Source organism: Lichenostomus cassidix, chromosome 1Ab (genome assembly GCF_008360975.1).
Source record: "Lichenostomus cassidix isolate B80296 chromosome 1Ab, HeHo_3.0, whole genome shotgun sequence".
Lineage (NCBI taxonomy): Eukaryota > Metazoa > Chordata > Aves > Passeriformes > Meliphagidae > Lichenostomus > Lichenostomus cassidix.
This window is the reverse complement of record NC_139481.1, coordinates 11,015,500-11,042,402: the sequence shown is the minus strand read 5'-3', so window position 1 is coordinate 11,042,402 and position 26,903 is coordinate 11,015,500. Positions and strand designations below refer to the sequence as shown.

Below are 26,903 nucleotides of genomic sequence, written 5' to 3'. Positions count from 1 at the left end.
GTCCAGCTCTGTCATGGAGCATTTCCTTGATATGATTGCTACTTCTGCGTGAGTGTTAGCAAAACCAATCTGTATGTCATTGCTGCTTATGAGTATCGTGTAATTTTCTTGGGCAAAACTGTAATCCTGACCTCTTTCCTTATATATTGCAACAGATTAAGTGACTTCCTTTCATGAAGAGCATTCCCAGTCAGCAAAGTATTGATTGATTTTAAACTTTATACACATGTCACTTGTTAGTGGATCCATTATGTTTATGTGGTGTGTGTGTTAAGGAGAAGTACTGGAGATGTGAGATGAAAAGGAAAAGAACTACACAGGGCTGGGATAGTCAAACACCAGTATTAGTATCAATAACAGTATTTCTAACATGATGCTTTACATGGAAATGCTTTGATGTACTGACAGAAAGTGATTTTATGTCACTGTTGAATGAAAGTAACTGGAAGCTTTGATTATAACTGTTACTGATGCCTGGTGGCTTTTTACACACCTTTTGTGTAAATATGGGATAACAGAAAATACCTTAGAGCTTGGAGGTTATAAATTGGATTGCATGCTTGCCAGAGAAAATAGAGTTACATTTTGAGTAGCAAATAGGTTTGAATTTTGCTGTTTAATTATAATGTGATTCTATTTTTTGGACACATTTATTACTATGCTCCACTGGCTGAAGCAAAAAACGTTTTTCTGTGTAATGTTTAAGTATTCCACCACAAATACTACTTAAAAATTAATTCATGCTGAAGTTAGGGTTCTGTAAGGCCTGCAGCATATACACTATTGTCAGGACATCAGCATCATAAGCAATACTTGTAGCTGTTCACATATACAGTCTCTCATCTGCAATTCACAGAAAATCAATGAAATCTTGAATTTTTTTTTTTAAATTTTTTTTTTTTTGAGACATGATGAAAATCTTCAGAGGAAACAGAAGGGAAAGCTTCCACCTGTTAAGATTCCTCCACCGCGGCCACCTCTGCCTACCCAGCAATTTGGAGTCAGCCTGCAATAGTAAGCCACAAGATTCCAAAAATACGAAATTTCTATACCCTACAGCTTTTTGTAATGTGCATATTCACCAGACAGACTGTTTGCAAATAATTTTTTGGTTATATGTTTAGTTTCTCCTTCTCTTTGAAAACCACTAAACTGTGAGGCCAGACAATAAGTTTTATGAATTCAGGACAGGTCTCACAGTCCCAGTGGCCTGCCTGATTTTCACGTTACAGTATCTTTAGGGTAGTCAATGCTATCATGTTTGCACAACTTTTCCTGGTGGTCAGAAGTTTGCCCATATGCACCAGAGCTCCGACCTGATGTGTTGCTGGTGGATGCTGGCAGTCTGAAAGTGTTTTGGAGATGTTTAGGTTATGGATAACCAAGCTGAAACAGAGCTTCAGGCTCTGCAGTGGCTGCATAAAGCTACAATGGATGCCTGAGCCTTTATACATTGTTGTTTTGCTGCTCACACATTGTTCTGATATTTTATGAAATGAATAAAATCATTCCTGTGCAGAAATGCCCTGATAGCTGTTTGCATAGATTGCAGCACTGTATATGGTGTAAAAAATTGCTTACTTTACATGAGGAATGGGATGGCAATAGGACTTGCAAGATTCAATTTGAGTGAAAACAACAACAGCAACAAAGACTACAGAACCTTCAAGTTTCCTACCCACAGTCATTTCTGTTTTCTTTCTATTCTTCTCAAAAACAGCTGAGGAATATTGTTGACATTCACCAAAGGCAATTTAGGCTGTCTGGTACATGGACTTTTGTCAAACCTCCTTCTACCCCCAGTCAACTTTTCTGGTTCTAATGATTTAGGTGTAAATGAAATATAAAATAGAATTTTTCTCTGGTTCAATGTTAAGCATTAGTCCTTTCAAGAAGGCTTGAAATTAGTACAATCAATGTCTATGGTGTAAGAGCTACTATGAGATTAACTTTTATGTTCATGAACTTTTTAATACTTAATACTTTTAATACTTGAAACATGTCTAACTCACTTCCCTAATTCAGAGAATGTCTTTCAGGTGGGCTCCACTGGGCCATTAAGAAGGACAGTGTTTATGCCATATTTCATTCACTCTTGTAGAAGAGATGGTATGGCATCACTGCTAAAAATTACAAAAAACCAAATCTCTTGCAACTTCTAAATCAGAAATAAATGAGTTAATTTAGACTATGTTTGTGAAGAAAGGTAAAAATGGAGGACAGGGAATGATATATGTTGGAAGCTTCTAAAATCAGAAGCAAAATAAAAGGTATCAACTTTCATCTTGAGGAATGAATTGCTTTTGCTTATTCCCTCTCCTTTTATGATCTCTATAGACTATGATGGCAAAACAGCAGTGCTATCCAACCTGTCTGGCAAAGGGGCAGGTTTGAAAGCTTCTTCTGGTTGAGAGGCTCTTCTCTTTCCTTGAAGAGATCTGCAGGAGGACTGATTTTATTTTTATATTAGCTTATGGGAATATGTGGACTGTGTATTTCATTACAATTAGTAAAAATGGCACTATCAGGGAAGCTGCCCAGATAAAGCTACTGCCATTAAAGGACTGTTTCTCTGTGGAGTCTTTCTTTAGTTAAAGAATAGAAATTGTAAAGCACATAGGCCTGAGATATCATCATATTCAGTATTTCTGGGATGATGATTTTTATTCAGTCAGTAAAAGATTTGTGAATGGACTTCATCTAAAGCCCTCCTAGGTATCCTGATTCTGCTGAGATGTTTGATAATGGGATCCCAGTGATGTCTGGCTCCTGAAGGTACTAAAGCCACCCCCTTTAGAACATACCTCCCTAGAAGCAGCAGGACATGCTCTCTCTGGTAACGCTCCCTTTTGTAACTTTCTTACTGGTTTATATTGGTTAATGAATTTGTTTTCAAGACCTATCATTAAAAACTGGAAGAGCAAGAAGTGCCTAAACATTGGTTCAAAATACCTCACTTTTGTCCAACACATCGGAGGGAAAAATCCTGCTGTGTTAGGACAGCAAAGTGAAGCTGAAGGAAGTTTCCATTTAGACAGTGATAAATCAATGAGTATCCGAGACCAGTACCTTGCATTGGAGGAATCTTTTAACTCACAATGACATTTTTAACCTTGTAGAGTCAGATTTTCAAAATTATGTAAGGCAGTTGGGCATTTAAAAATCATGGAAGGTGTGTGAAAACTGGGAGTATAATTCTTTGAAGTGTAATCTATACAGAATTTGGTTTAATTTATGAGTGAACAAAAGCGCTTATTATCAGGTTAATTCTTTGCTATGTTAACCCCATCCACTCAGGATGCAAAATCTAAATTTAAAATGGCTGCATTTGCTCACTTTAAACCCTCAGTGCCACCCTAAGCTCTTTGTGGAGAGGGAAAAACAAAACCACACCAAATTGATTTCATCTTATGTATCTATCCAACTTTACTTGCTTGTCTGGGATTTAAACATTTACTTTATATTGGGCACAGATGTGAAGTGGAAAGTCTTCCTCATTGTGAGCTCCTGTGAGGACTCAATAATTTGGTCTTTGCAGCTTGAAATTGAATGTGGTAACAAGCTGTCCTGAAGTTTCCACTGAAATGACACTAATTCCAACAATAGTAAGTAAGCTTAGTAAAGGGAGTTAAATCATCCAAAGTTGCCTTATAGGACATCTTCCAAATAAAGTATGGGGAACCAAAACAGGTTATCTGTTATGTTATTTTAATTCTTTATGCCTACAGGCATAGACCAGACTTGCCCGGTTTGCTGAATGACAGTTTTTCTATACCATTTCTGAGTGCCTTGCCTGGTTGCCAAATTGTACTTTGGAAGGTTTGATCTCATGTTAAAAACAGTGGGATTTCCTTAGAAACATAAATTAGGACAACTGAAATTTTTGTTCATCTTCCTGGGAATATCAGACAAAACAATCCTTCTGAGGAGGTCTTGTCCACACTTAATTTTTTGGTTACAGTGTAATGGGAATCCATGCTCAGGTTTGATGTGTGCTGATGAATGTGTCACATAGAGTGGGTGGGATCGCTTTGCACATTTGCTGTTTATTGTGTCCTGCTCTAACTGGCTGATTCAAGCTTCTTATGTGCAGGTAGAGTGAGGAGAGCAGCTACCACAGTGAGGTAGCTGAAAGGTTAATCAAGCCTCACCTCAAGTCTTCAGCAGAGGGAGATAGCAGGGAACAGCATTGAAACAGGGAAGGCACAGAGGGATTCCTCCTTGGCTGTAGGTTCTAGCTTGTAGTGATCAGGGACTTTCAGAACAAAGTACTACAGTAGTATGGAAATGACTTTCTGTTACTCACCAGCAGCTACTTCTTTCATAAACCCTAGCATTTCAAACAATGTTCATGCATTATGTTGCTACATGTACCAAGACTAGTTTTCCGCTCTTTCAGCAGTGTTGACTTCACACAAAAAATACAGAGCAGGAGGAATTGGCTGTTCATAATATATCTATGTTTTAGTTTGCTCTGGATGTCAGGGTAAAAAATAGGGTTTTTCTTCTAAAAGCTAGTGAAGATTTTATGTTTAAAAAGGCAGAGAAAAGTTTAGGGGACCCTCTGCTTTTGTTGGTCAGATAAATACAGTTAAAATATGTGAATGAGCTGTTCTAAATTCCAGCAAAGTAATTAATAATTGACTCTACGGGCCATCATTGTCCTGTGCTGTATGTTCAGTAAGATCTGATAAACCCCTGTAGCTGCACCTAATTGCCTCTGTCATCAAGGAGGGTCACAGCTCAGCTCCAACACAAAAGACAGAGTTGACCTTGACCAGCTGTTGGCATTGTTCTGTTTTATCCAATTGGTTTTTAAATCTAAAATGAAATATCTTCTGTGAGAAAAGAGGAAATGTTTTCTTTTTCTATCTAATGCCATGTGTAGGGAAAGGGGACAGAGAAAGTGTTCAGAATCGCCACAACTGTACATCCTTTGCTTGTTGAATTGTTATCATAAACTTCTCAGGGTGCTTTTCTTGTGGTCATAATCTTTCTGCTTGTCCATGCTGTGTATGCGTGACCAGGGAGGAGGAATGCATTCCAAACCAAACCTCCATGTGCCTCAGCAGGGGGAAAATGAAAGGGACAGGAAAAGCAAAGAGAGAGAAAGATTATCAGCCAAGAATCCTTAATGACGTTTCAGTACAATGTGTCAAGGCCTTGTGTGGGAAACCGCTATCTAGAAATGAGTCGTTGGGTGTGTAACGTGTTGCAGTAAGTGATCATGTATCCTACAGTGAGAATTTCTTCTCCCTGACACTATGTTTACCAGAATAGATCTCTCTGGAATCTGACATTGCAGCTGCAATATGACTGCGATCTGTGAATCATTTTAGAAGCTGTACTGAGCACTGTAGAAATGCTCTGTTCTGCTCATCACTTAAGCAGAAAGAGTAAGAAGATGTCTCATTTCAAATTGCCCACAGCACTGCCTAATCTCCAGTGACAGTTTGTGTTATCCACCAGAAGGCTGCTCATCCACCCTCCTGGACACGGCGAGAGAAACATGGATTGCTTGGCAGGATCCAAACAGAGAGGACAAAGGTGTCATTTCATTGACCTTTGAGCTGGTCTGATTTACATTAGCTGAAGTAATGTCCTGATCATTTTATGTCACCAGTAAAGTGACAGCTGTGTCCCACAGTGTGAAATGCTCTGAAAACACACATCCCAGCTTGCCTCAGTGCTGCAAGAAACAGAGCAATCCTTTGCATGTGACTGTCAGGGAATATCCTACTCTATTTTAAAATACCATTTTTCTTGAGAACCTCTTTCATTTTACTGAGGACAGAGCCTTTCCTTCAAGGGAAAGTGGAATCCTGTAGAAAATGGTAGAAGTGCAGAAACTGTACAACTGTACCATTTTTCCTAGAAAAAAATGTGGTGTGTAGGGTTTATTATTACAAATTATAGCCTGGTTATTTGTCTTATCTCTCTGACAAGTATACTAGTTTCAACAGGAGCAAGTGCTGTAAATAATCAGTTTGCTATTTATACACTGAATGAGGAAACACATTTATGGGTAACAATAATAATTAGAGAACATTTAAAAAAAGCTGCTGGGTTCCTATTTGGTACCTCTGGGGTGACCAGCTGTAAGAAAGCAAATGCAATCAGTGCAGCTTTGGAGAGGCTGAGAATGGGTTCCATGAGCCTAAATGGTCAATAATAAAGATGTAACAGCTTCCAAACACATTAGAGTCTTGATGATGTTCCCATTTAAGTGAGTTAGGCTTTTGACTAATTTTAATGAAAGCTGCCCTGAGTGTTTAGGGTACTGATTTAAATACATGAAATAAAATCCTTTGACACACAAGGAGTAAGTTAAAACTCTCCTGTTAGAAAAGCTAACATTAATGTGTGTTTTTTTCCCCTTACCTTGATTTGCTGCAGGCTTTTCCTTGCTAGCATCTGGAACGTTGGCCTCAGTACTGACCTCATCTCCTAACCCCTTTTCTTCTTTAGTCCCTTGCTAGGAGATGTGATTTCACTGGGGATTTCAACTTTGCTTGCTGTGCAAAGAACCCTTAGAATTTCCTTCCTGGTATGGTTTATTAACAAGACTAATTTGTAAATTGGGCTGCACAGTCACTGCTTGTTTTATTCTATGTTGCTGCTCTGAGGTCATGAACTTGGTCCTAATGGCAGGAGCTTCCCTCATGAGAGTGTTTTATTCATGGAGCATTCATAACCTCTGGTTTAGCTCTCAGAGGTCTGTGATAAAGGGAAACATTGAGGTAGGACTTGGTCTTACAAGTCAGGTCATAAGTCTTTCTTCTGGCCATTATCATGTCATTATGATGCTACAGAGACTCATTGCTCCAGCAGGCCAGGTAGTGTTTTGGGTTGAAATTAATGATGCCTTGCCAGTGTGTAAGAACGAGAAGTTGGACAGTTTCATCTAAAGATCATACTTGCAAGCAGCAAACAATGAGAATTTTTAATGTATAAAAGATCATATTTTAGGATTATCTGAATTAAATTCATTCCTTGCTGTAACAGCTTACATGCATTAGTCTTCTCTTTCCTGCAAGTGTGTTGCATTCATTGTGGAATTTATTTGGTCAAATGTCTGAGATTGTCACATTGTGAACATGGTTTGTGAAATTTGGCTATATTTTTTAAGCAAAATTTCTATGTTTATAGCAAGGAAAATTCCCCTTTCCTAAACAGTTCATGTTACATGTAGATACAGCAGTGTCCGCAAAGTGGTATTAACCCACATGTAGAGCATTATTGAATTTTATACACTTTGGATTCTGATATGGGTATTCTGCTGAAAAGGAACAGTCAGGGGATTGATTTTTAGTTAGGCTCACAGAAGAGCTTTGGGCTTTTGTCCACTGAACTTGACAGAGGAGTAGAGCTCTCCCAAATACTGCCGGCTTTTAAAAGTCATGGCTTAAAAGGATAGAAACTGGAGCAGGAATACAGTTTTCTCTTGCCTTTTGTGTGGTGGTACATCAGTTAATGTTTAGATGGTGATTAGTATGAACTACTCCTTCCCTTATGAGGAAATACGAGACAAAGTGGTGAGGGGAGGAAATGAAAATACTCTTTAAGGGAAGTGAGGTTGCAGATGATACAAGGAAATAGTCTTGGATTACAATGATGCAGAAAGAGGTAGGACACAGGATAGAAATCCATAGCAGTTCAACTTCATTAGTTCTGCAGCTTCATTTTAAACAGCAGATTAGTCTAGTATTTGAAATGGTGGAGAGAGCTCTGGGAGCATTGATGTGTTTATTGCAATCACATAGCGACTTGAAGTGTTTCCTATAGCACATGGGGAAGTGATGCACAAACTGTAGTATGGGAGAATCTGGATAACATAATGGAGACAAAGACTTTAGTGCCTGAGAAGAGGTTGGATGGTGATAGTAAGAAAGAGGAAGAATAGGACTGGGTGGGCAATGAAACTGTGACTCGGAGAGACTGTACTGGTCAGGGACAGCAGTTTGTCCCTGCAGTGGTGAATGGAATCAAAATGTTTGATGGCTGAATAACCAAATAGCATGAAGTGAATTCCCGTGTCAGTTTATGAGTAAGAGAGGCAAAACTGCAGGGTGATTCAGTATCTAAGTCATGATCCTGCTCTGAGTTATCCTGTTGGAGGATCCCCCCACTGCCCCTGGATGTGAAGCTGGGAGTGACCAACCTCTTGAGCATGGACAGCCAAAGTTAACCAGTCTACTTACCATCTTCTAACTCCATTGACAAGCAGAGGGAAGACAAATACAGGGGCGAGAGATTTGACAATTTCTGTATTTCTCCATGCTGACATATGCTGATGTAACATTCCCTTTGAAGTAGTTTTGTGTGTAGTGTAAACACAAAATATAATACTGGATTGCTCTTTCCATGCAATGATGTTACAGAAGGTGTATCAAATGCAACTCCACTTATTATCAGTTAGTTTATACTGATAAAGTAATAAGCCTAGGCAGAAAGACAAGAAATCACAGTACTAGGAAAAGAAAAAGGCCTTAGGAATCATTCTATTCTGCAGGTGCAACTTCAGCTAGTAGCACTAAGTCTGCTTTAAAATCTGAGGTTGATCTGTTATTTTGTTGGTGATTACTGTAAAGTGTAGCAGAATGCACAGCAGATACTGATGGTCTCTTTTGCCAAACTGCCGAAACCTTTTTTTTTAAATGAGGAAGATAATTACAGAATTTTCTGTTCTGTCCAGATAATAAAAAATATTTTATTTTTTTGCTTCAACTGTTCGCTCATGAAAGAGAAAGAAATTTAATTTCATGGAAATCATTCAAAGCGTTAATAGTCTCACTGCATTGCTTTTCCTTCAACATAAATAGTACAATATCCTTTTAATTATACATACACTTAAAAGAAGTGGCTTAAAAAGAAACAAATGACAAAGAAGAATCTGCATGACAAAAGGCTCCTAAATTTGCAGCATCCCTTGATCAAGACTTACTGTGAAGCATTTTGCTGCCAGCTCCTTCCTTGCCTGCCTTTATGCTGCCTGGAAACCCTGTTGGACCAACAGTGTCCAACCAAATTGGATCAGAGCTGCCACCATCAGCCTGTTGTGGTTAAACACAGCCCAGCTGGGACATACCAAGGGAGGGGAACAAAACTAAAGCAAAACCAGTCTCCAGTAAGGAGAAAGTTAGCTTGGAACATCATTCTGCTGCTCTATCCTTGCTTCCCTTTCAGCCCATTATTTATTTCTGGGCACTGGGGCAGTTACACAGCTTTTCTAGCAAGAAATAAGTGTTTAGGAATGGCTCTTTGAATAGAAACCCAATTCACTTGTTTCAGTTTTTCATTCAGTGCCTGTTAGAGTTCTGGAGGAATCTCTTCTTTGGTACAGGTGCCTTCATTTGTGAAATTTAATGTATCTGTGCTCTCAGATTTCTCTCAGATTTTTGCTCAGACTGTTCTGTCTTACTATTGCGTCTTTTTCTATAAATGCCATTTAAAGGATGTTTCTTTTTTTTTCCTCCCTGACAGTATCAAGGACAAAAACAATGGCGAATTAATCCCCCCAGTTATGAAGGAAACAGTATCCTATCTAAAAAGTAAAGGTGAGTTCTGTGTCAAAGGAGGATATGTTTTTCTGAATAAGAACAAGAGTCTGAAACAATTTAACACTCAGTGCCTGATACAGCAAAGATTACAAATACACAAGATACTTTTATATCCTGAGAATTGGAGTGGCAATTGGATGTTGCCATGAGAGGATGGAAAAAAATTATTTTCAGATTCTTTTCCCACTATAAAAAAAACCCAAACACAACAAGCCCAAATGAAACACAAAACAAGTTTTTTTTCTCTTAGGATTGGTTAGGAAATAGCGAATCTGAGGAGTGTCTTGAAATATGCAATGTAATCCCATATAGTAGTGTCTGAATTAAGTATATTGTCCAATAAAAATTAATGTATTCTAGTTTTATAGAACCAGCTGCCAGTAAAATTCACTTGAAAAAATACAGGAGGAAGACTAAAGCCCTCTCTTCAGAAAATATTTATGCTGGCATATACAGACCCTTTGACTGCAGTTCATATCTGTAACTACATGATACAGAGATAGAGACTACAAACATACTGATATTTAAAATGGGAAATTCCTTTTCCAAGTGTAGTGTGATTTTAGGTTTTGATACCTAATTTTTAAGGCAGTCACAGCAATGTTTCCATAGCCCTTTGTGCTCCAAGGCTTCAGAGTTTCACATGTTTAGTGAATCTATAGCTTGGGTTCAGGTGACAGAATAGAAACAGAGCAGAACTGGCACTTCATTACACAGTGGTAGAACTGGGAATGATTTCTAAGATCTCTGAAGAAAGGATGTGAATTTTTCATGGGTGTGTCATATGAAGAAAATCAGAATGCCTTCTGTTCAGTTATTAAAAAACAAAACAACGAAAAAGAATCATCACTGGTTTGGTTAAGGTTAGAACAAGTTTTGATTATCAGCATGATTTTTAAGACAAAACCAGGATTCAGATCTCTCTGTTGCTGCAACTTGAGTTTTTTCTGAAATTTTCCTCATTTAAAGAGATATTTGTATTGACAGCACACAGTTGATACAAAATGTAAATTCTGAGTAAATTATATTCTTCAGTAGAAAGAAACCTGTTTCCCACAAGATTTCTGATTCTTAATTTGCATCCTTCAACTGTCATTCAATTTACTTTGTCAGCAAGGTAAATTTTGCTTTCAGTATTCAAACAGTGTGCCAGGGTTTGGTCTGAGTTTATTTAAACCCTAAGTGATAAATTACAAACATTTTTAAAAACTTGCACTGAATAGGCTTCACAATTGTGAAGATGGAAGGAGGCAGGCAAGAAAAACATTGCTTCTCAGCTTTATTGCTGATCTTCAAGAAAAGTCCTGGCTTCGTTTAGGTCAGTGCAAGATAATATTTATTTAATTGAGGACAGACTAGATTAACATTTTCCCTCATTTCTAGGCTACGCTCCTTCATATTTTAGTTTATCTCTGGGTAAATAAGAACGTTAAATAACTGACTACTTTATTTTGATGTGTATTTCATACCTTAAATGAACCTGATTAGTGATGGGTGTGGGAGAATAAGAAAGGTATCCACTGCACCTTAGAGTTTGCAAGTAGTGGAGCATCTGTAGGGATGCTTGTGTACAAAACAGCTGTCTCCTTGCCCCTTCAAATTGCTGATTTAATTTCAAAATATCTGCAGCAGCCAAGGCCGAGTGCTGCAGTGAGGCCAGTTTTGCTATTACAAGCAAAGAGTTCTGCAGTTAATGAAGAGTTCCTAATAGACCTTTTTAAATGCCTCATGGTCCAAATTCAGGATTTGCACTCAGACCCATAAAGGTTTTTTGATATGCTGTTTCCAAAGTGGTGCTGATTATGAAAACTTTGCAAATATTATGGTTGAATACAGGGAATGTGAATAGTTCACTACTAAGAATGCTGAATGCAAATCAGTGGCATTCCTGTAATTATAATCATAAGTGGATAATTAGAGCTTGTGTAGTATGTCAGTGCATGCCCCATCTGCAGATGAAACCAGATTTTTTAATGTTTTAAATCGTTATGAAACAATCATCTTTCCATATACTTAGCTTATCTTAATAGGCAAATACCTCTTCCTTACTAATCACAGGAGTCAGGAGAGCTAAAATGAGGATTACTGTGGCACTAACATTATTACCTCTTACAGCTGTTATTACAACTGTTACAGAAATTGAGTGAGAATACAGTCACTAAAATGTTAATTAAGTTAAACTTTTGCCTGTGCATAGGAGGAAGGCTTTGCATATCCAGTACTTTCTTGGGCCTCTTTAAAGTTTTTAAAGAAATAGGAAGTTTATGGTCATCATTATGTTGTGTTAGTGACGAGTAACTGGTTATTCTTGCAGTGATCTGACACACAAGCTCTACGTCTTGCTTTTGTTCTTTCTGGGTGCTTTGTCTCATCACTGCTGCATCAATTTTGTACTCTTCTTCCTCAACAATTGTTGGGTCAGCTCAGACACACACAGTTTTCTGAAGCAGCAACACCAAATGTGCAGTAGAGAGAAAAAAAATGCAAGTTATGATGGTTATGGTTAAAACAACACCAGGGTTGCCTCATCTTTGTCACTGCAGAATTTCTACTAGATGAAATATTCATCAGTCTGAAAGCAGTAATCCTCCTTGATTTTTCTAAAAACCTTGTCCACTTTTGGCTAAAATTTCGTCTGTTCAGTGCAGTATCAGCATGGCTTGTAAGGGATGGACTCTGATGTGATGAGATGTCTTGTCCTACTTTGTGCATCTTCAGAAGTCAGTGGCATGGTAGTGCTGGCCACTGATACATAGTCCAGTCCAAGCATTTCCTAGCTGAACTATCTAATTTTTTCCCCAGCTCTCAGTCCTTTTGTGTCCTCAGGAAGGAGGGTCCAGGGCTCTGCCAATATGGTTCTTTTACAGCCAAGCCCAGGTTTGCTCAGAGCTGTCATATTCCCCTGTCATAAAGAGATTTCCACAAACTAGATTTCTAAAGAGAGATGCCTTGTCAGGTAGAGTGTTTTCTGACATTCTCAGCGAGCTGATGCATGAAAGCCAATACCTGCCATGTCAAGGCTGTTAAGTGGTAAGTGATAGACATGCATTTTTTTGCACTTGATTGTAAGTGCAGGTATCTGTTGTACCTGCTGTCTGCTGTGATTTTAACTCTGGAATATCTCGGTAGTGCTGTCTCCAGCAAGTGCCAGCCCTGTGGGTTGCTGTCAGCCCCAGGAGGGTGACTGGCAGCATTCTTTGCACTCCAGACGTGGCACTTCAGCTTGTCTTCTGGAAGTGACAAAAATTCACTGTCATTGCCCTGTTTCATTTGATTTTGGCAGAGTTTTCAGTCTTGCAGCAGGGAGTGGGGTTTGGTTTTCACCCAAGGTGCAGTAGTTCCAATCTTTCTTCCACTGCTGCATTTTCACATCTATGTACTTGAAATCACTTTTGGAAACTCTGAGTTAGATCACAGAAGCTTCTGCAAAATCCTGCTTCATCAGCTGAGTTAGGATTTCTTGAAATATCAGTGACCCTGTGGCATCCCTTAAGTCCATTCTGCACTGCTCAGGCTTGTATTTCTTGAGCAGCACTGGTGAAGGAGCCGTGCTGCTATTCAGACTAGGTATCTGCAGTTGTATGTCCAGGCTAAGGAAGCTCTCAGTCCTTAAAGTTTGCCCAGTCTTTTTCACCTTACTGATTGCAGTCCCCTTGACAGATTGCTTGGAGTCACAGTCTTCCTCCTTGACATTTTAATATTTTACCTCAGTTCTAGACACCTTTATTTGCTGCAGCTCCTCTTGGTGTGGAGGCACTGTCACCTGTTGTGTTAGTGACCAGTAACTAGTTATTCTTGTATTGATCTGACACACAAGCTCTATGTCTTGCTTTTGTTCCCTCTGGGTGTTTTGTCTCATCACTGCTGCACCAATTTCGTACTCTTCTCCCTCAACAATTGCTGGGTCAGCTCAGATAATCACAGTACAAAGGAGCCAAAAGGCCCCTTCTTGGGCCCAGTTTACATTTATCTGAGGTATACATTGATCTGACTACATAGTTAGATAGCTCTTTCTGAGCAAAATGGCTCTCACTGGATCCAGGTAGTAAGCTGGACTCAGTACTTCTTCAGAGATGGATGAATTTGCTGTTTGCAGAGATTCATCTACATCTGTTTGTATTTTAGGAACAAGAACTATTATAGCTCATGCCTGAGAGACTATTACAATAAACACAATAAGCTGAAGTTTCTTAAGTTCTGTAATTTTCAGGTTTTTTTCAAGAGGGAATGAAATGTAGCCATTTCACCACTGTCATTCCAGCTCCACTTTAGAGTGAAAAATGGTTTTAACACTGAATTCTAAAATGCCTGATTTTGATTTTTGTAACCTTCACGGAGAAGAATTGGTTTCCTAAAATGAGTTCTAAGTATCTGAAAAAATCATCAGCTCACTAAGAGTAAACCTCATGGTTCCTCTTCTGGACCAAACCAGACAAGTGCTCTTTATATCAGAAAGAAGGATGTGGTATCATCCTGAGCCCATGTGGTGATTTAGTCAGACCAAACAGGTTTAACAGCACATTTGTAACTTGAACTTCATAGTAACCAGCAAACCAGAGGACATTTTTTTCTTTGCACAGCCTCAAAACTGTCTAGTTTATAAATGCAAGGCTTGAGTTGCACTGAAAAAGATTTTTTTGTGTATGTACTACCATATCTCTACTATGCCATGAGAAATTACATTGCTTGATTAAATATCCACGCTCTTGTTAGGGCAGCTTTTAAGTGTTTCTAACCTGGTGTCATTCCTTTGGCAGGGACAATCCTGATGCTTCACTCACAGGGCCTGTTCTCCAAGAAGCCCAACTTAGCCACAGGGTGGTCATTTTTCTTTCTCTGGTTAATATGTCTCCACATGTTCTCACAATCTCTTCAATGCCAAAGTGACTCTGTAAAAGGGAGCTGCCCCTTAGGACCAACTGTTTTGGTAACCAATGATATGAGTGCCATGCCATGCTATGGAGGATAAAACTGCACAATAAAATCCATATTTTGTTTGCAAACTCCCCAACATCTGGAGGTCAGGCATCAGCTTTTGAGGGAATTTTTATTTGATTCAATACATGTATAAACTATACTGTTTAGACCTGCATGAAGATGTCAGTTAGGTTACAAAGGGCAAGGATGTCATTCAATCCTATTTCAGACATTAATACTGTGTCACTTGTGCTTGTTTTATGCAAAATACAACTTTGAAATATATAGGTAGTATTATTATTGTTAATGTATTTTATGTTTTAGAGAGTATCTTCAAAAGTCTCTTCAACATGCTTATTCATGCTTTAAAAAAATTAAAAATAAAGCTAAACTGGTATGATTATTACTAAAATTTCCAAAATTTGACATTTGCGTTTCATAGCGCAACCACATAAGGAAACAGCTACAGCAAAAAAATTGCATAGAGAACTGATTACTAAAGAGCACATTTGAGATCAGCAGCAGCTCAGAAGTGATGGAACAATAAACTCACATTGAAAGAATTGAAATAGGAATTGTAAAGCAGAAAAGAAAACTAATCCCTGTAAGAAAATTATCTCACAGTAGCTGCCATGGCCAAGTCTTTCTCTCTTACCACACCTATTTTGTTGACTGGAAGTGCTTTGCAGCATGAAGTTTTTGTTCTCTGTTTTCTTGTGGCACTACAGGAGAGTCCTGGGAGATGACCCAAACTTCTAAATGAAAGAGTAACAACCATGCAATAGAAGTTTAATGATAAAGTAATAAATATCCTATTGTATGATTATAGTGACAACTAAAGCTGTCCTTTATCTGTTAAATAGAAGAAGCAGTGGTAAACAGTGATTAATCTTTCCTCCTCCTCCCTTCTGTGAATCATAAAAAATTTTGCTGATGGAGAAAGTCCTGGTTCCCTTTTTTAATGTGAATGAATACATCTTATCCTGGTGGTGGTAATCAGAATGGGTAGAGATGAATGGTTATGTATTCTGAATATGTTTGGATTACTACAGCTTTGCCTCCTGGCCTCCACTTCTTGTGAACAATCAAGTATCTTTTAAAAATGCAACACTTGGAAAGCTTGACATTGGCCACTTGAAAATTCCAAGTTCTTGGCTCTTTTGTTTTCATGGAATGTTTTTATGTAGGGTTCATGGAAATGAGATAAATCCCAAGACTGGTTTGTGTGCCGTCAAATAAAAATGAACTTTGTAATAAGCACAGTTTGTATTTTTGGTGCTCAGGCATTACAAGTAAATCATTCTCAGAGATGCCAAGTGTAAACTGAGAACATTCATTCATACATTCAAAGGCTATAGACTGTGCAGTTCAAAACTGCAAGGACACAAATACACTTTGGATTCTGCTGCTGTTCAGCTTTTCAGTTTGGCCAGCCTGTCTCTTCTCTTGCCCTCTGCTCTTGCTCTGCTGTGCACCTCCTTGCAGTGCAAATCACCTTTACAGGCTGCACACATCCCACTCACTAGCTTTGTATTCACTGCACAGAATGCAAGGAAAGGAAGGATATGCAATCTCCTCCTCAAACTTGCACTGTTATCCTAGCTTTAAAAAAAAAAATTAAATCTTGAATTTGTCTTAAGAGGGAAAGTTAATGCCACTTTGGGCAATTAAGAAGTTATAGGGACAAATAAAATGTGGTATAAACCCAGCAGTCCTTGGATTAGAAATAAGTTCTGATTTTAAAAAATGGATCTTACTAGGAAATCTGAAAGAAGAGGTCTTGGTTTAGATAGGTGTTAGTGAGAATAAAAACCACTTCCAAATCAGGAAGGACACTTCAAAGGACTTGGCAGGACCCCAGCTGTAAGAAATGTTTCCCCACTCAATTTGGGGCAGAAGGAATTCAGATGCTCACTCTTTGCCATTTCTCTTCTGAAAGCAGACAAATTAACAACGGTTTTTGGTGCCAGCAACCCTCAAATGAAGGATGATTGAAAGAAAAAGAATGTAATTTTCTCGTCTTTGTTTGACAGGTTTCCAGCAATGTGACAACATGTGTTGCTTTAATTTATCTTTATCAGTTTTGATTTTCTGTGTCTTTCCTGTGGGACAACTGGTGGGGGCAAGTGGGAGGGGGACTAAGTATTTTTAGCAACAGTTTATTAATGGGGAGTGACACAGTTGTGTCATGGCACTGTGAAATTTTGTCTGCTCTGGTGAAAGCCATCTTATTTCAGTGTGGAATGAAGTGCCTGTCTGTTTTCATTTATGATTACTGGCATTTAAATAATTAGTCAGTTGCAGTATGGCTTTTTATTGAATGTAGATGGCTTCTTCACTAGTTATATATGACATTTTTCTGTATAGTACTTAATATTTAGAAAAAAATTTCACTCTTTTTGATTTGAGGAGTTTAGTGCAGGGTAGCAAAAGTCCATTGATCTCTATGTCTGTATTTTTCTGCTGAAGGGCAGGGAGCAGTTTTTGCTGAATTACCTCACCACAGGCTCTGCGGTGGTGATAGAATCGAGTGATGTGCAGTGTTCATCAGGCTCGTGTCCCTCATTCCCTCCCAGTGCTCTGGCAGTGCTACTTCAGTGTGGATATTCTGTGTGGACTGTGTTATTCATGCTATCCATGGCAAAATAGTTCAACTTGTACACACAGAAAAAAAGTCTTTTTACAGAAACAGCTGAAAGGAGTCATGCTGTAAACAGGATTTGATCGAAGAAAACTGCTAACAAAAATTAAATAGACTGCTTCAAAATTATTTCTCAATAGGACAAAAATGAATGCTTTGAGCTGTGATGACCAGGATTGCCTTCAGTCAATTTTGCTTTCTCATCCTATAATTCAGGTGGCTCTGGCATGTATTTTGTCTGCAAAAATGAAAACACAGTGATTAATTTTAGTTTAGTGTGTGTAACTTTTTTTTTTTTTTGTGTTGGGTTAATTATGATAGTTATAAGATCTGGGATCTTTTTTCCCCAGTGCCTGAAAAGGAAGATTCAGGATTGGAGAAGGTATTTCCAGGCTGTATAAGGTTGTGTACTTACCCGTCAGAGTGGAATATTCAATAAGAGGCATCAGGTCCCTTTCTTCCTTCCCATCCTTGTTATGAGACCCTTGTTGGGGGCAAATGCTAATACTGTTCAGGTTGCGTGACATGGGAAGTGCCATCTCTCAAATAATGGGTTTAGGTAGCTTTCCCCTGCCTGGCTTAAACATGGAGAGCACTGAGACCAATGAATAGATTTACAAACTTCTAAAGCAGTGTCCTTTTCAATTGATGCATATCTCAGTTCATCACTCTACACAGGCTCATTTTTTTTGCCCATCAAGAGCATAATTGCTCTTGATAGAGCATAAGAGTCAATATATTGACTCATATTTCTATGTAACAGAGACTGAAGTTAGAACCCTGGATTGATTTAAGAATTGCTCTAATTTCCTGTTCGTTTACTATAGAAGGAGAATATGGCTTTTTCTTTTTCTCTAAGAATTGCACTAGCCTACACTTCATTATGTGTCCTGTCATTTGGCTGAGTTGCCCACAAATGTAAAAAGCACTGGGGATATTTACTTTGATAGCTGGCTTGTTGCCACCTGTGATCAAACAAATTGCTATGTATTGATTCAGTTTTAGCTGACCTGGTAAATGAGTTCTAGAAGAAGCACAGATACTGCCTGTATCCCAGCTTTTTGTAGATGAAGATAAAAGTTCCTTTTCCCCCTCCAAAAACATAACTAGCAAGAGCTTTGTGTTATGTGCCATTACAGTAACATTGATGGGATGCAGGGCCAGACAAGTACAGCTGTTGTCTGTGCTATGGATAAATGCCTTTAATTAGACTCCTGAAAGCTTAGCCAATAAAGGCATAAACGTATTGAAAATTGATATTTATTACATTGTAGTCCTTGCAGTGAGATTCACGTCACATAAAAACATTTATTATTAAAACAATTCCTGCAAACCAAGTTGGAAGCATTCATGGATATCCATTTGCTGAAAGAGTTGTTTGTACAGAACACCTCTAGTCCACTGACAGCCAGCATAAAATTCCACAAATTCTGGAGAAATTATTGTATTTCTTGTTTGCTGAGGACAGCACCTTGACAAGCTAGCAGTTCCCAGCTGCCACTTCCCAAACCATGTCTTTAGACAGGTTGTACTATAAATCTAATGGAACAGTTTTACTACAGTAATGTTATTTGCTGTAACTTTATTTAACTGAAACATAGTCTGAAGGAAAGTAAGGCCAGGAATCAAATAGATCATAGCTATTTGGTTGCTTCAGTAACCACACATGTTAAGAAGGCTTAGATATGGTAGTTTGAGGTGGCATATGCCTTCCAGAACTGGGTGCATGGGCTAAAACTTTAATATTCAATTTAACAGGCAAGGGCATATATTCCTAGCAAGTAACTAGGAGCTGTATTCAGCTGAACTCCAGCTGAACCTCTAAATCTAGTCAGTGGAGCTCTTTCAAGTAGAACTTGAGGTCCTTTGTAAAAGTCTCTGAAACTTGTCTATGAAAATGTACTTCAATGGTATGTTATCAGTTATTTTAGTATGCTGACCTAAATTCATGTGAACAATAATAAATGATGGGTTCATGAAGGAATTTTGTTATTATTTACTGATTTTTAATATATAAAATACATCTGCAACCTGGGTGAATTTGCAAGAATGATTGAGCATCCTTCATTAATATATGACTCAGTTTTTCTAGAACACTATAAAGATTCTTGATCATGCAAACAAACCCACATGTACTTTAGTTGAAATTTTCAAATATTTCAGTCTGGCTACTTACCTGATGAAAAACAAGCATGAAAAAATAAAAAAGTCAATCTGGTCTTCCTCATTCACATATAGAAACACACAGCAGTGCCTCCAAGGCAGTGGGTAGTTTGCCAGCCTTCTCAAAATAGCAATTTTATGTTTTGTCAGACCAGCATAGGCTAATATTTTAGATTACTCTGCTTCCAGTAGGAATTTCCAATTCAGACATGTGAGTGAAATTACATTACCTGCTGGATGTGAGGAACAGCACAAACCAGAAAGAAGTAAAGAGAGAGAGGAATGAGAGTTTTACCAAACTCAAAAATCAAGAAGTACCACGAGTCTCAAGAGAAGTAGCAGTTCTTGTCTCCATCCTGTTTTGCCCCCATCCTAATAATTCAGATAAGTAACTTACCTTGAATGCTGTGGTCCAAATTAGATCCTTTTTTGACATTTTTCTTCTTTAGATGAATTCAGATTTCAGTTAGTCCACAGCATTAGATAGACACCTTTCAGGAGATTCATGATAAATAATTCAGAAGTGCCTCAAGACTAGAATCAGGTATATCAAAGTACCCTGGACAGGCAGAGTGTTGAGTCTAGCTGGCTTTCTGAGAGGTGGAAGGGGCAATGGTCTGCACCAAAATACCTTAAAGCAGTTTTTTAAATGTAGTTGTTCTATAGTTGTTTAATTTTTGATTGTTTTTTCAGGACTACAAGTAGAGGGCCTCTTCAGGAGGTCAGCCAGCATCCAGACTATCAAAGATGTGCAGAAACTCTACAATCAGGGTAAGCTGTCATCATACCATTGCCAGTAGTAATGTGAGGGCTTTGTTCATCCTGAGGGCTTCATAATTTCTGCTATTAATCAATCAAAGCCATTTGTAACATAAAATAATTAGAGCACTAGTACAGAAACCTGAGAGAGAGCAAAAAGCAAAAAAAAAAGTGCGTACTAAATAGCAAGTCATCTCTTGATGTCACACCAGAGCTGTCAAAATGTGTAACAGCTAATGACGTTGGAGCCTAAAATGGTATATTTTTTCATAAACATTTGTATTGAGTCTATGCACTTTATTGTAGTTACAGAGTCTCTGTGTCATCTTGCATCTGGTTGTGGCAAAGAAATACGATTTTACCCAATAATTTATGAAATGTAGTGAAATAATTTTGAAAGTCACTGACTTCCTTGTGAAGTAATTTTATGAGCTGCCTTTATGGGAAGAAGCTCTTACAGCAAAATTCATAAAAATTATGCAAATGAAAAATGCAAAAAATAAAATATCAGGAGTTACCAGCAGCAGAAAGCCAAGGGATTATCTGTTCAAAATATTGTATGAAACAGTTTTCAAGCAGTAGTTTAAAGAAAAAGTAAAACATATCATTGAACACTCTTTTTGCTTATTTTTCTCCTTTTAGGCAAGTCTGTGAATTTTGATGATTATCATGATATCCACGTTCCTGCTGTTATCTTGAAGACTTTCCTTAGGGAGCTCCCTCAGCCATTGCTACCATTTGACTGTTACGATCATATCCTCGGAATCACCAGTGAGTATATACATATTTAGAAAAATTCATACAGCAGGTTGAACTGGACCTAGCTAATTCAAGATCATTGCTGTTTGTTTGCTAACCAAGGGGCAGTTGTGGCTTTACAATACTATTAATGCTTTGCTGCAGCCATGGATGGACAGCCTCATCCTTATTATCTGTACCAGAGCATCGTAGTCAGGGTTGCCAAGGCCCTCTTTGCTTTTTACAAAGTTTGCTGGGTTATTATATATTCTACTGTATTATTAACCACTGGATCAGACTTCTAACAGTCAGGGCTCCATTTGTATGTCATGGCACAGCAATGAGTGAGTCTCAGTGTTACAAATTGCATCAAAGCAGCATTAGTTTCAGCAGCAGAATTGTGGAAAAATAAGTTAGATGGTTATTTATATGTTTCTTCGGGGTTTGGGTTTTTTTAGGGTTTTTTGTTTGTTTGGGTTTTTTGGTAGTTTTGGTTTTGGTTTAGTTTGGGGTTTTTTTGGGTTTTTCTTTGGTTTGGTTTGGTTTTTTCATTGCAACTATTCCCAAATGATAACATCCTGGGCAATAAAGGATCTAAAGGTATGAATTATAAAGCTCTAATTCTGTAGCCTTTGTCAGGGACTAGGAATTTCTAATGCCAGTTTATAATGCTCTTTAATATATGGGGCTGGAACACCTGAGATCCCAGAATATCTGGGAGTTGGTATCTAGTACATGTAGAGAATGAGATTTTGCCATCCAGGCTACAGCCAAGCTAGCAGGGAACCCAGAGGGCTTCCAGTCACAAGCACACATTTTCCAAATCAAGGATTCATCTGTTCACACAATATCTCAGGACATTCTGAAGAGCAGGTCTGTTCACAGGAAGGTGGTAGAAATGGAGGCAGTGACGACAGTCCCTCAGAACTGGAAAGAATAAGGGAAATTTGGAAAATGGATGTTTAAATGCTAATTGTTACTCAATTTATCTTGTCCTGACTTTCTGGATGTGATACTACTTTGTGAGAGAGTAAAATATGTGAACAACTCTGAAAATAATCTGAGGGCAGTGCATTGTCTAGGAGCACCGGGAGGTTTTGCTCAGCAAAGTGCCTTGAAGCATTCATCCCATGTTACTATTGTTTACTTGTGTTTTCAATTTTGAAAAAATATTTTGAAAAGGGGAGTTTAAAAGAATTACTCCTTGGGTTTTCTTGTGTGCATGCAGTGTGATGTCTGCTGTCTTTTACTGATGCTGTGGTGATATCCCGATTTTAAAAGATCTTAAGCTTGAGAGCCAAACTGGACGACAGCAAAGGCATCTTCTATGTGAATACAGCGAAGAAAGAAGCTTTGAAGAGGTGTGATCAGAGACAGCTGTCTGGCGATGATTTGAAAATTCTTATTCTGTCTTCTGGAAGTGTGTGTGTGTGATGTATCTATTACATATCTTAACCTGAAAACCCAGAAATACAGTATATCTGCTTTACAGCAGTCTGAAGTGATAGTAGAACTTTTCTCTTTACTGTCTCATTTGAATTTTTCTAGTGTTATTGATGGGAGCTGTGAAATAAATTAGCTGAGCGACAGACTTAAAAAATTAATTAAACCTTGAAGTTTATAAAAAGGACTTCACCTTTGGTCATGAAAAATGCAAGCAAAATATCTTTTACCCAGAATTGCTATACTTCCTGTATTATTTGTCCTGCAGAAGGCTGACAAAACAACTTCTTGGGACACAGACTGGTGTGTTTTATGGGAACTGATAGTTTTGCAGTAGGAAAAATGTCACCACAATTCATCCCAGTAAAGCTTCATGCATCTAATTCAGTGCTTTAAGAGCACTTAATATGCTGAAAGTTTTGTGCATGTGCACACATCCTTGTGCAGAACTCTCAGAGAGAGAGAAATGCAACAGATACAGAAAAAGTATCAGCAAATATGGGCTGCTATAGGTTAGGCATGTTTGGCATCATCAGACCTTTCTCCAAATTGGTGTTAGACTTACAGCACTAAAATAATTACAGTATCCCAGGGGAAAAAAAGAATCACTTGGTACAGCATTTGAAATATGAATGTCAGTGTAATTCTCATCTGGACTGTCTAGATGATGCAAGAAGTTTGAGGTCCAGTTCTGGTTTTGCCCATCTGTAGAAATGAACCTGCTTAGGTTCAACTCTAGAAAATTCTCAGCCACTCAGATGACTATCTCATAAAATTTTTGCCAAAACAAAAGAATTTCCTGCAGAGTGACAAAAGAGAGCCTTTTTAAGTTAGTAGATCACCAAAATAGTGTTTTGAGCAGGACTATGTCACAGCAAGAATAAAATCAGAGAATAAAAAGTAGATGTCTCAATTCAGTGCATGGAGAGATAATCAAGACCTTTGAAAATCCTCTGTAGAAAAAAAGTAATTTTGGCTATTTTGCTGCATTGAGAAAACACTCTGGACATTAGTCTTAGCCAGATACAAGATAATACAAAATGTGACAGAGGCATTCAAAGGAATAACCCTCACTGTTACTCTGGTTGTCGTTAGTAGAGATGAATTTTGTGGCCAGTTTTACAGATAGACATAAAGTAATTCCAGCAGATATAAATAAGGTATCATTTCTTGGTAATATTTTGTTGCTTCAGAGTTAAGAATGACTTTGACATTGCAGGTGTGGAGAGCTGTTTAAGAGTCACCAGATGCAAACAAATCATTCAAGGACTTCCTGAACACAATTATGTTGTTCTGAAATATCTGATATGCTTTCTCCATATGGTGAGTATGGGCAAAATTCCTAAAATAGTTTTATTTCTAAATCTGGTCTTGTAAATTTGATATTTAACATCTCCATAGAAGGGAAAACGGAATAGTTTAAATAGTCTGGTGAGGTGGTTGTGCAGTACTTGTCAGTAGACTGAACTTGGGGTGCAGAACCCTCCAGTTGAGGGTTCATGCTAAGCTGTGGTCTGGCTACCCCTTCACCATGAAATTCTTTAGATGCCATGAGAACCACTACAGTTCATTTAAGTGAATTGTCCTGGCAGTGGTATATTTACAAGTCCTGTTCCTCCCCTCCACATTCACAATGTATGTTTTTATTTATTTTGTTTTGTGGTGGTTTTTTCCTATTTTGGAGTGGGAAAAAAACCCATGAAAATAGTGTCTGTGTAATTGTAGGTGCTGGAGAAAACACAGGTGAAATCACCTGTTTTCCCAGAAGTATAAATCTTGGGCAACTAAAACACCAAATAAATTAATGTTATTTTAGAAAATTATATAAATATTAATAAGCTTTAGAACAACCATCAGCAAAATACTTAATATTAAATCTTTAAAATAGCATTTTCCTGTTTAAAATAGCCCTTCTTACTAGTGTTAAATGAAAAATACAGAATGCAAGGATTTTGCAAGGATGTTTTTGTTTCAGGATAAATGAATCATGTATCTTCTGTCCTAGTTTTTGATTTGCTGAATTCTTTTAACCCATTTCTGGAAAACCTGAGAGTGTGAGGGTTTGGGGAACATCCACTATGAATAGCTTTGCATACAGACTTGTGGCATCATTTGGCTGTGCAGAAGAAGATGGTCATAGGGCTGTTCATTTCCCTTCCTTCCACCTTATCCAGTGCATCGCCTTTTTCAGAGTGCAATATTCAAACTTAGGTGCCTAAAATAAAGGGTCATGGTGTAGCTGACACCTAAAGCAAGTGATCTCTCCTTCAGAAGTCCTAAGAGCCCACCACAGCAATCATGTCTGTGGAATGACACTGATTTTTACCAGTGAGGTAATTGGCCCTCAGTAGCTCTTCTTGGGCTACAGTCATGTTTGCCATATTCTAGCCAGCAGTGTATTTCAGAAACAAGTGCCTTTAATCCCTTTTTCTGTCAAAATACTAGAGAAAAGCAAGATTAAAGGATAAGCACATTGATACAGCCCTCAGACAGCAGTTGCTGTATTACCCATGTGTTCATTTACTGTTGCTTAGCTGAACTCTAAAGCTATTAAGGAAGTCCTCATGTCATTTGCTATTATTTTAGCAACTGATATCTCTCCTCAGTGTTATGAATCGTGTAAGTGACTTTGTTCCAGTAATAGATGCATCATCTTAATGCACTGCTTAAGAGCTGAGCACTTGATGTATTAATGAGGTGTGCGAAAGTACCACACAGTATTTTCTGTAACTGGGCAACAGAATACAGCATTATTTTTAAGTAGGTCTTGTTATGTCAAGCACAGCATTAAGTGATACTAGTGCTCAGATCTGCAATTTTTGCTGATCCGTAGGTTTTCTTCTTTAATGTCTCAGGGAATATTTGCATTTGGAAAGGTCAAGGGAACATGGAACAATCTCAAAGCTTGAGATTTCTATTCGTTGCAGATTGGTGTGCTGCACAAGCTTCCACAATTCAAATTTTAACAGTTTAACAATAATCCTAGGTTTTACCTGCAAGCATCAACCTTCTGGCTTACATATAAGAAGCAATTTAATTCTTCCATGAGCTAAGTCTTGAGTAGTGCAAGAGGTACTTGTAGCAATTTCATGAAGGGGGATGAATTGTAATCACTGGATACAGGTTTTGAACACTCCTAGCTTGATACAGGCTCATGAAAGAAGAAAAAAAAATCCCAATTTTCTCTGCAGTCTCAACCCCCGTGTTAAATGAAACAGTTCTTTCTGTTCCAGGAGTACTTACAGCAAGACAGTACAACTTGTACAGAAGTAACAGACTTGAATTTCAAAAATAGGTGCAAGTTCTTTAACTTCGGATTAGCAGTGAGCTTGCCAGTAATGAGCCCAGTGGTGAAAGGTATAAACCAGCCTATCTTTACTTCTCAGTGCACCCCACTGCTGGAGAAGGATTAGCGGGGTTTTCTTGGAGCTGCAGTGGACTGAGGTCCCTTGGCAGAAATGGGCAACCAGGAGCAAGAGCAAAACCGAAAACCAGTTTCCACAAGCTAGTTCCTGAATAATGCCTGTGAAACATGTCTGTTCTTGCTCAGTTGATTGCAGGAGAGATAAGTGTGCACAAGTGCTTGTGTTGCACAGGCCCTGCATTGCACTGGCAGTGGAGTGGATTTATGAATGCACATGCAAATTTAAAGGGCTCAAAGCAGTCTTCTTGCAGATTACTTGGCAAAGCACTCTGAGGGTTACAGGTATTCAGTTCTGAAGCCAGAAACCATTTAGTAGAAAACTATTACATTTTTTCATGACAGCCTAAGGCTAAAGTATCAGGGAAGTCTGAAGAGACATTTTCCCTACCTGCTGCTGATTTCTGTCCCTGCAGTCATGCCTGATGCAGGGGAAGGGTGGATAACTTTCCTGAAAGAACCATTTCAAAAACGTGCCAAATTCAAATTGTCAAACCTGGACCAGCTGGAAAATGTGGACAAGATTTGGGGCCCATGAGCTGTGCTTCAGATCGGTAACTGAAGGAACAAATTTAAAACCAAATGCGAGCTGGAAAAAATTGCTCTGAATTAATGTTTTGTCTCAACCACTTGTCCAATTGAAAAGTGTAATTACCTTCAGTAAAGCTGGGGGGTGGCTGGAGATGATGGGGCGTATTGTGAAGGATTAGATGACTAAGCCTCATGGAGCTTAATGCAACAAGCAGTTGGCACGTCTGCAAAGTAGCTGGCAATGGGTGGTAGAAACTTAAATTTCAATCATTTTGTGGGGGTGTTTTAATATCTAGTCATTTTCTTTGGAAGTGTTTTGCAGAGTTCCTTTCAGCATTGTAACTGAGCAACCAAAGAGATGGTTACTTATATTTTTAAATATAAGTATTATATTTAAAAGATTATATTTTTAAAACATAATAGTAATTGTCTGTTTTTACCCTCTGTATTTCACACTTTAAGTTCATTAGGTAGTGTAGTGACTGTTTCACTCCTGTGGTATCCATGAATCACAGAATCATCAAGGTTGGAAGAGACTTTCCCCTGGTGGGATTAAATCCCACCATCAACCCAGGGCTACCATAATCACTCCTAAACCATGTCCCAGGTGCCACAACCCAAGTGCCACAACCCAAGTGACTGAGCCTCCTTTTCTCCAGACTGAATCCCCCCAGCTCCCTCAGCTGCTCCTGGTGCTCCAGACCCTTCTCTGGACACCCTCTAACCACTC

At 38.4% G+C, this 26,903-nt stretch overlaps 1 protein-coding gene across 4 annotated transcripts in view; it reads left to right on the top strand.

Annotated features, from left to right (window-relative positions):
- Nucleotides 1-26,903, top strand: part of ARHGAP8 (Rho GTPase activating protein 8) — a 77,997-nt gene that overhangs the window by 37,168 nt on the left and 13,926 nt on the right. For all 4 annotated transcript variants that reach the window (XM_085049777.1, XM_085049775.1, XM_085049774.1 and 1 more), the window contains 5 exons: nucleotides 907-1,014; nucleotides 9,484-9,557; nucleotides 19,975-20,052; nucleotides 20,683-20,811; nucleotides 23,441-23,544. In XM_085049777.1, the coding sequence (XP_084905903.1) occupies nucleotides 907-1,014; nucleotides 9,484-9,557; nucleotides 19,975-20,052; nucleotides 20,683-20,811; nucleotides 23,441-23,544 (493 nt within the window). The remainder of the gene's footprint in view (nucleotides 1-906; nucleotides 1,015-9,483; nucleotides 9,558-19,974; nucleotides 20,053-20,682; nucleotides 20,812-23,440; nucleotides 23,545-26,903) is intronic.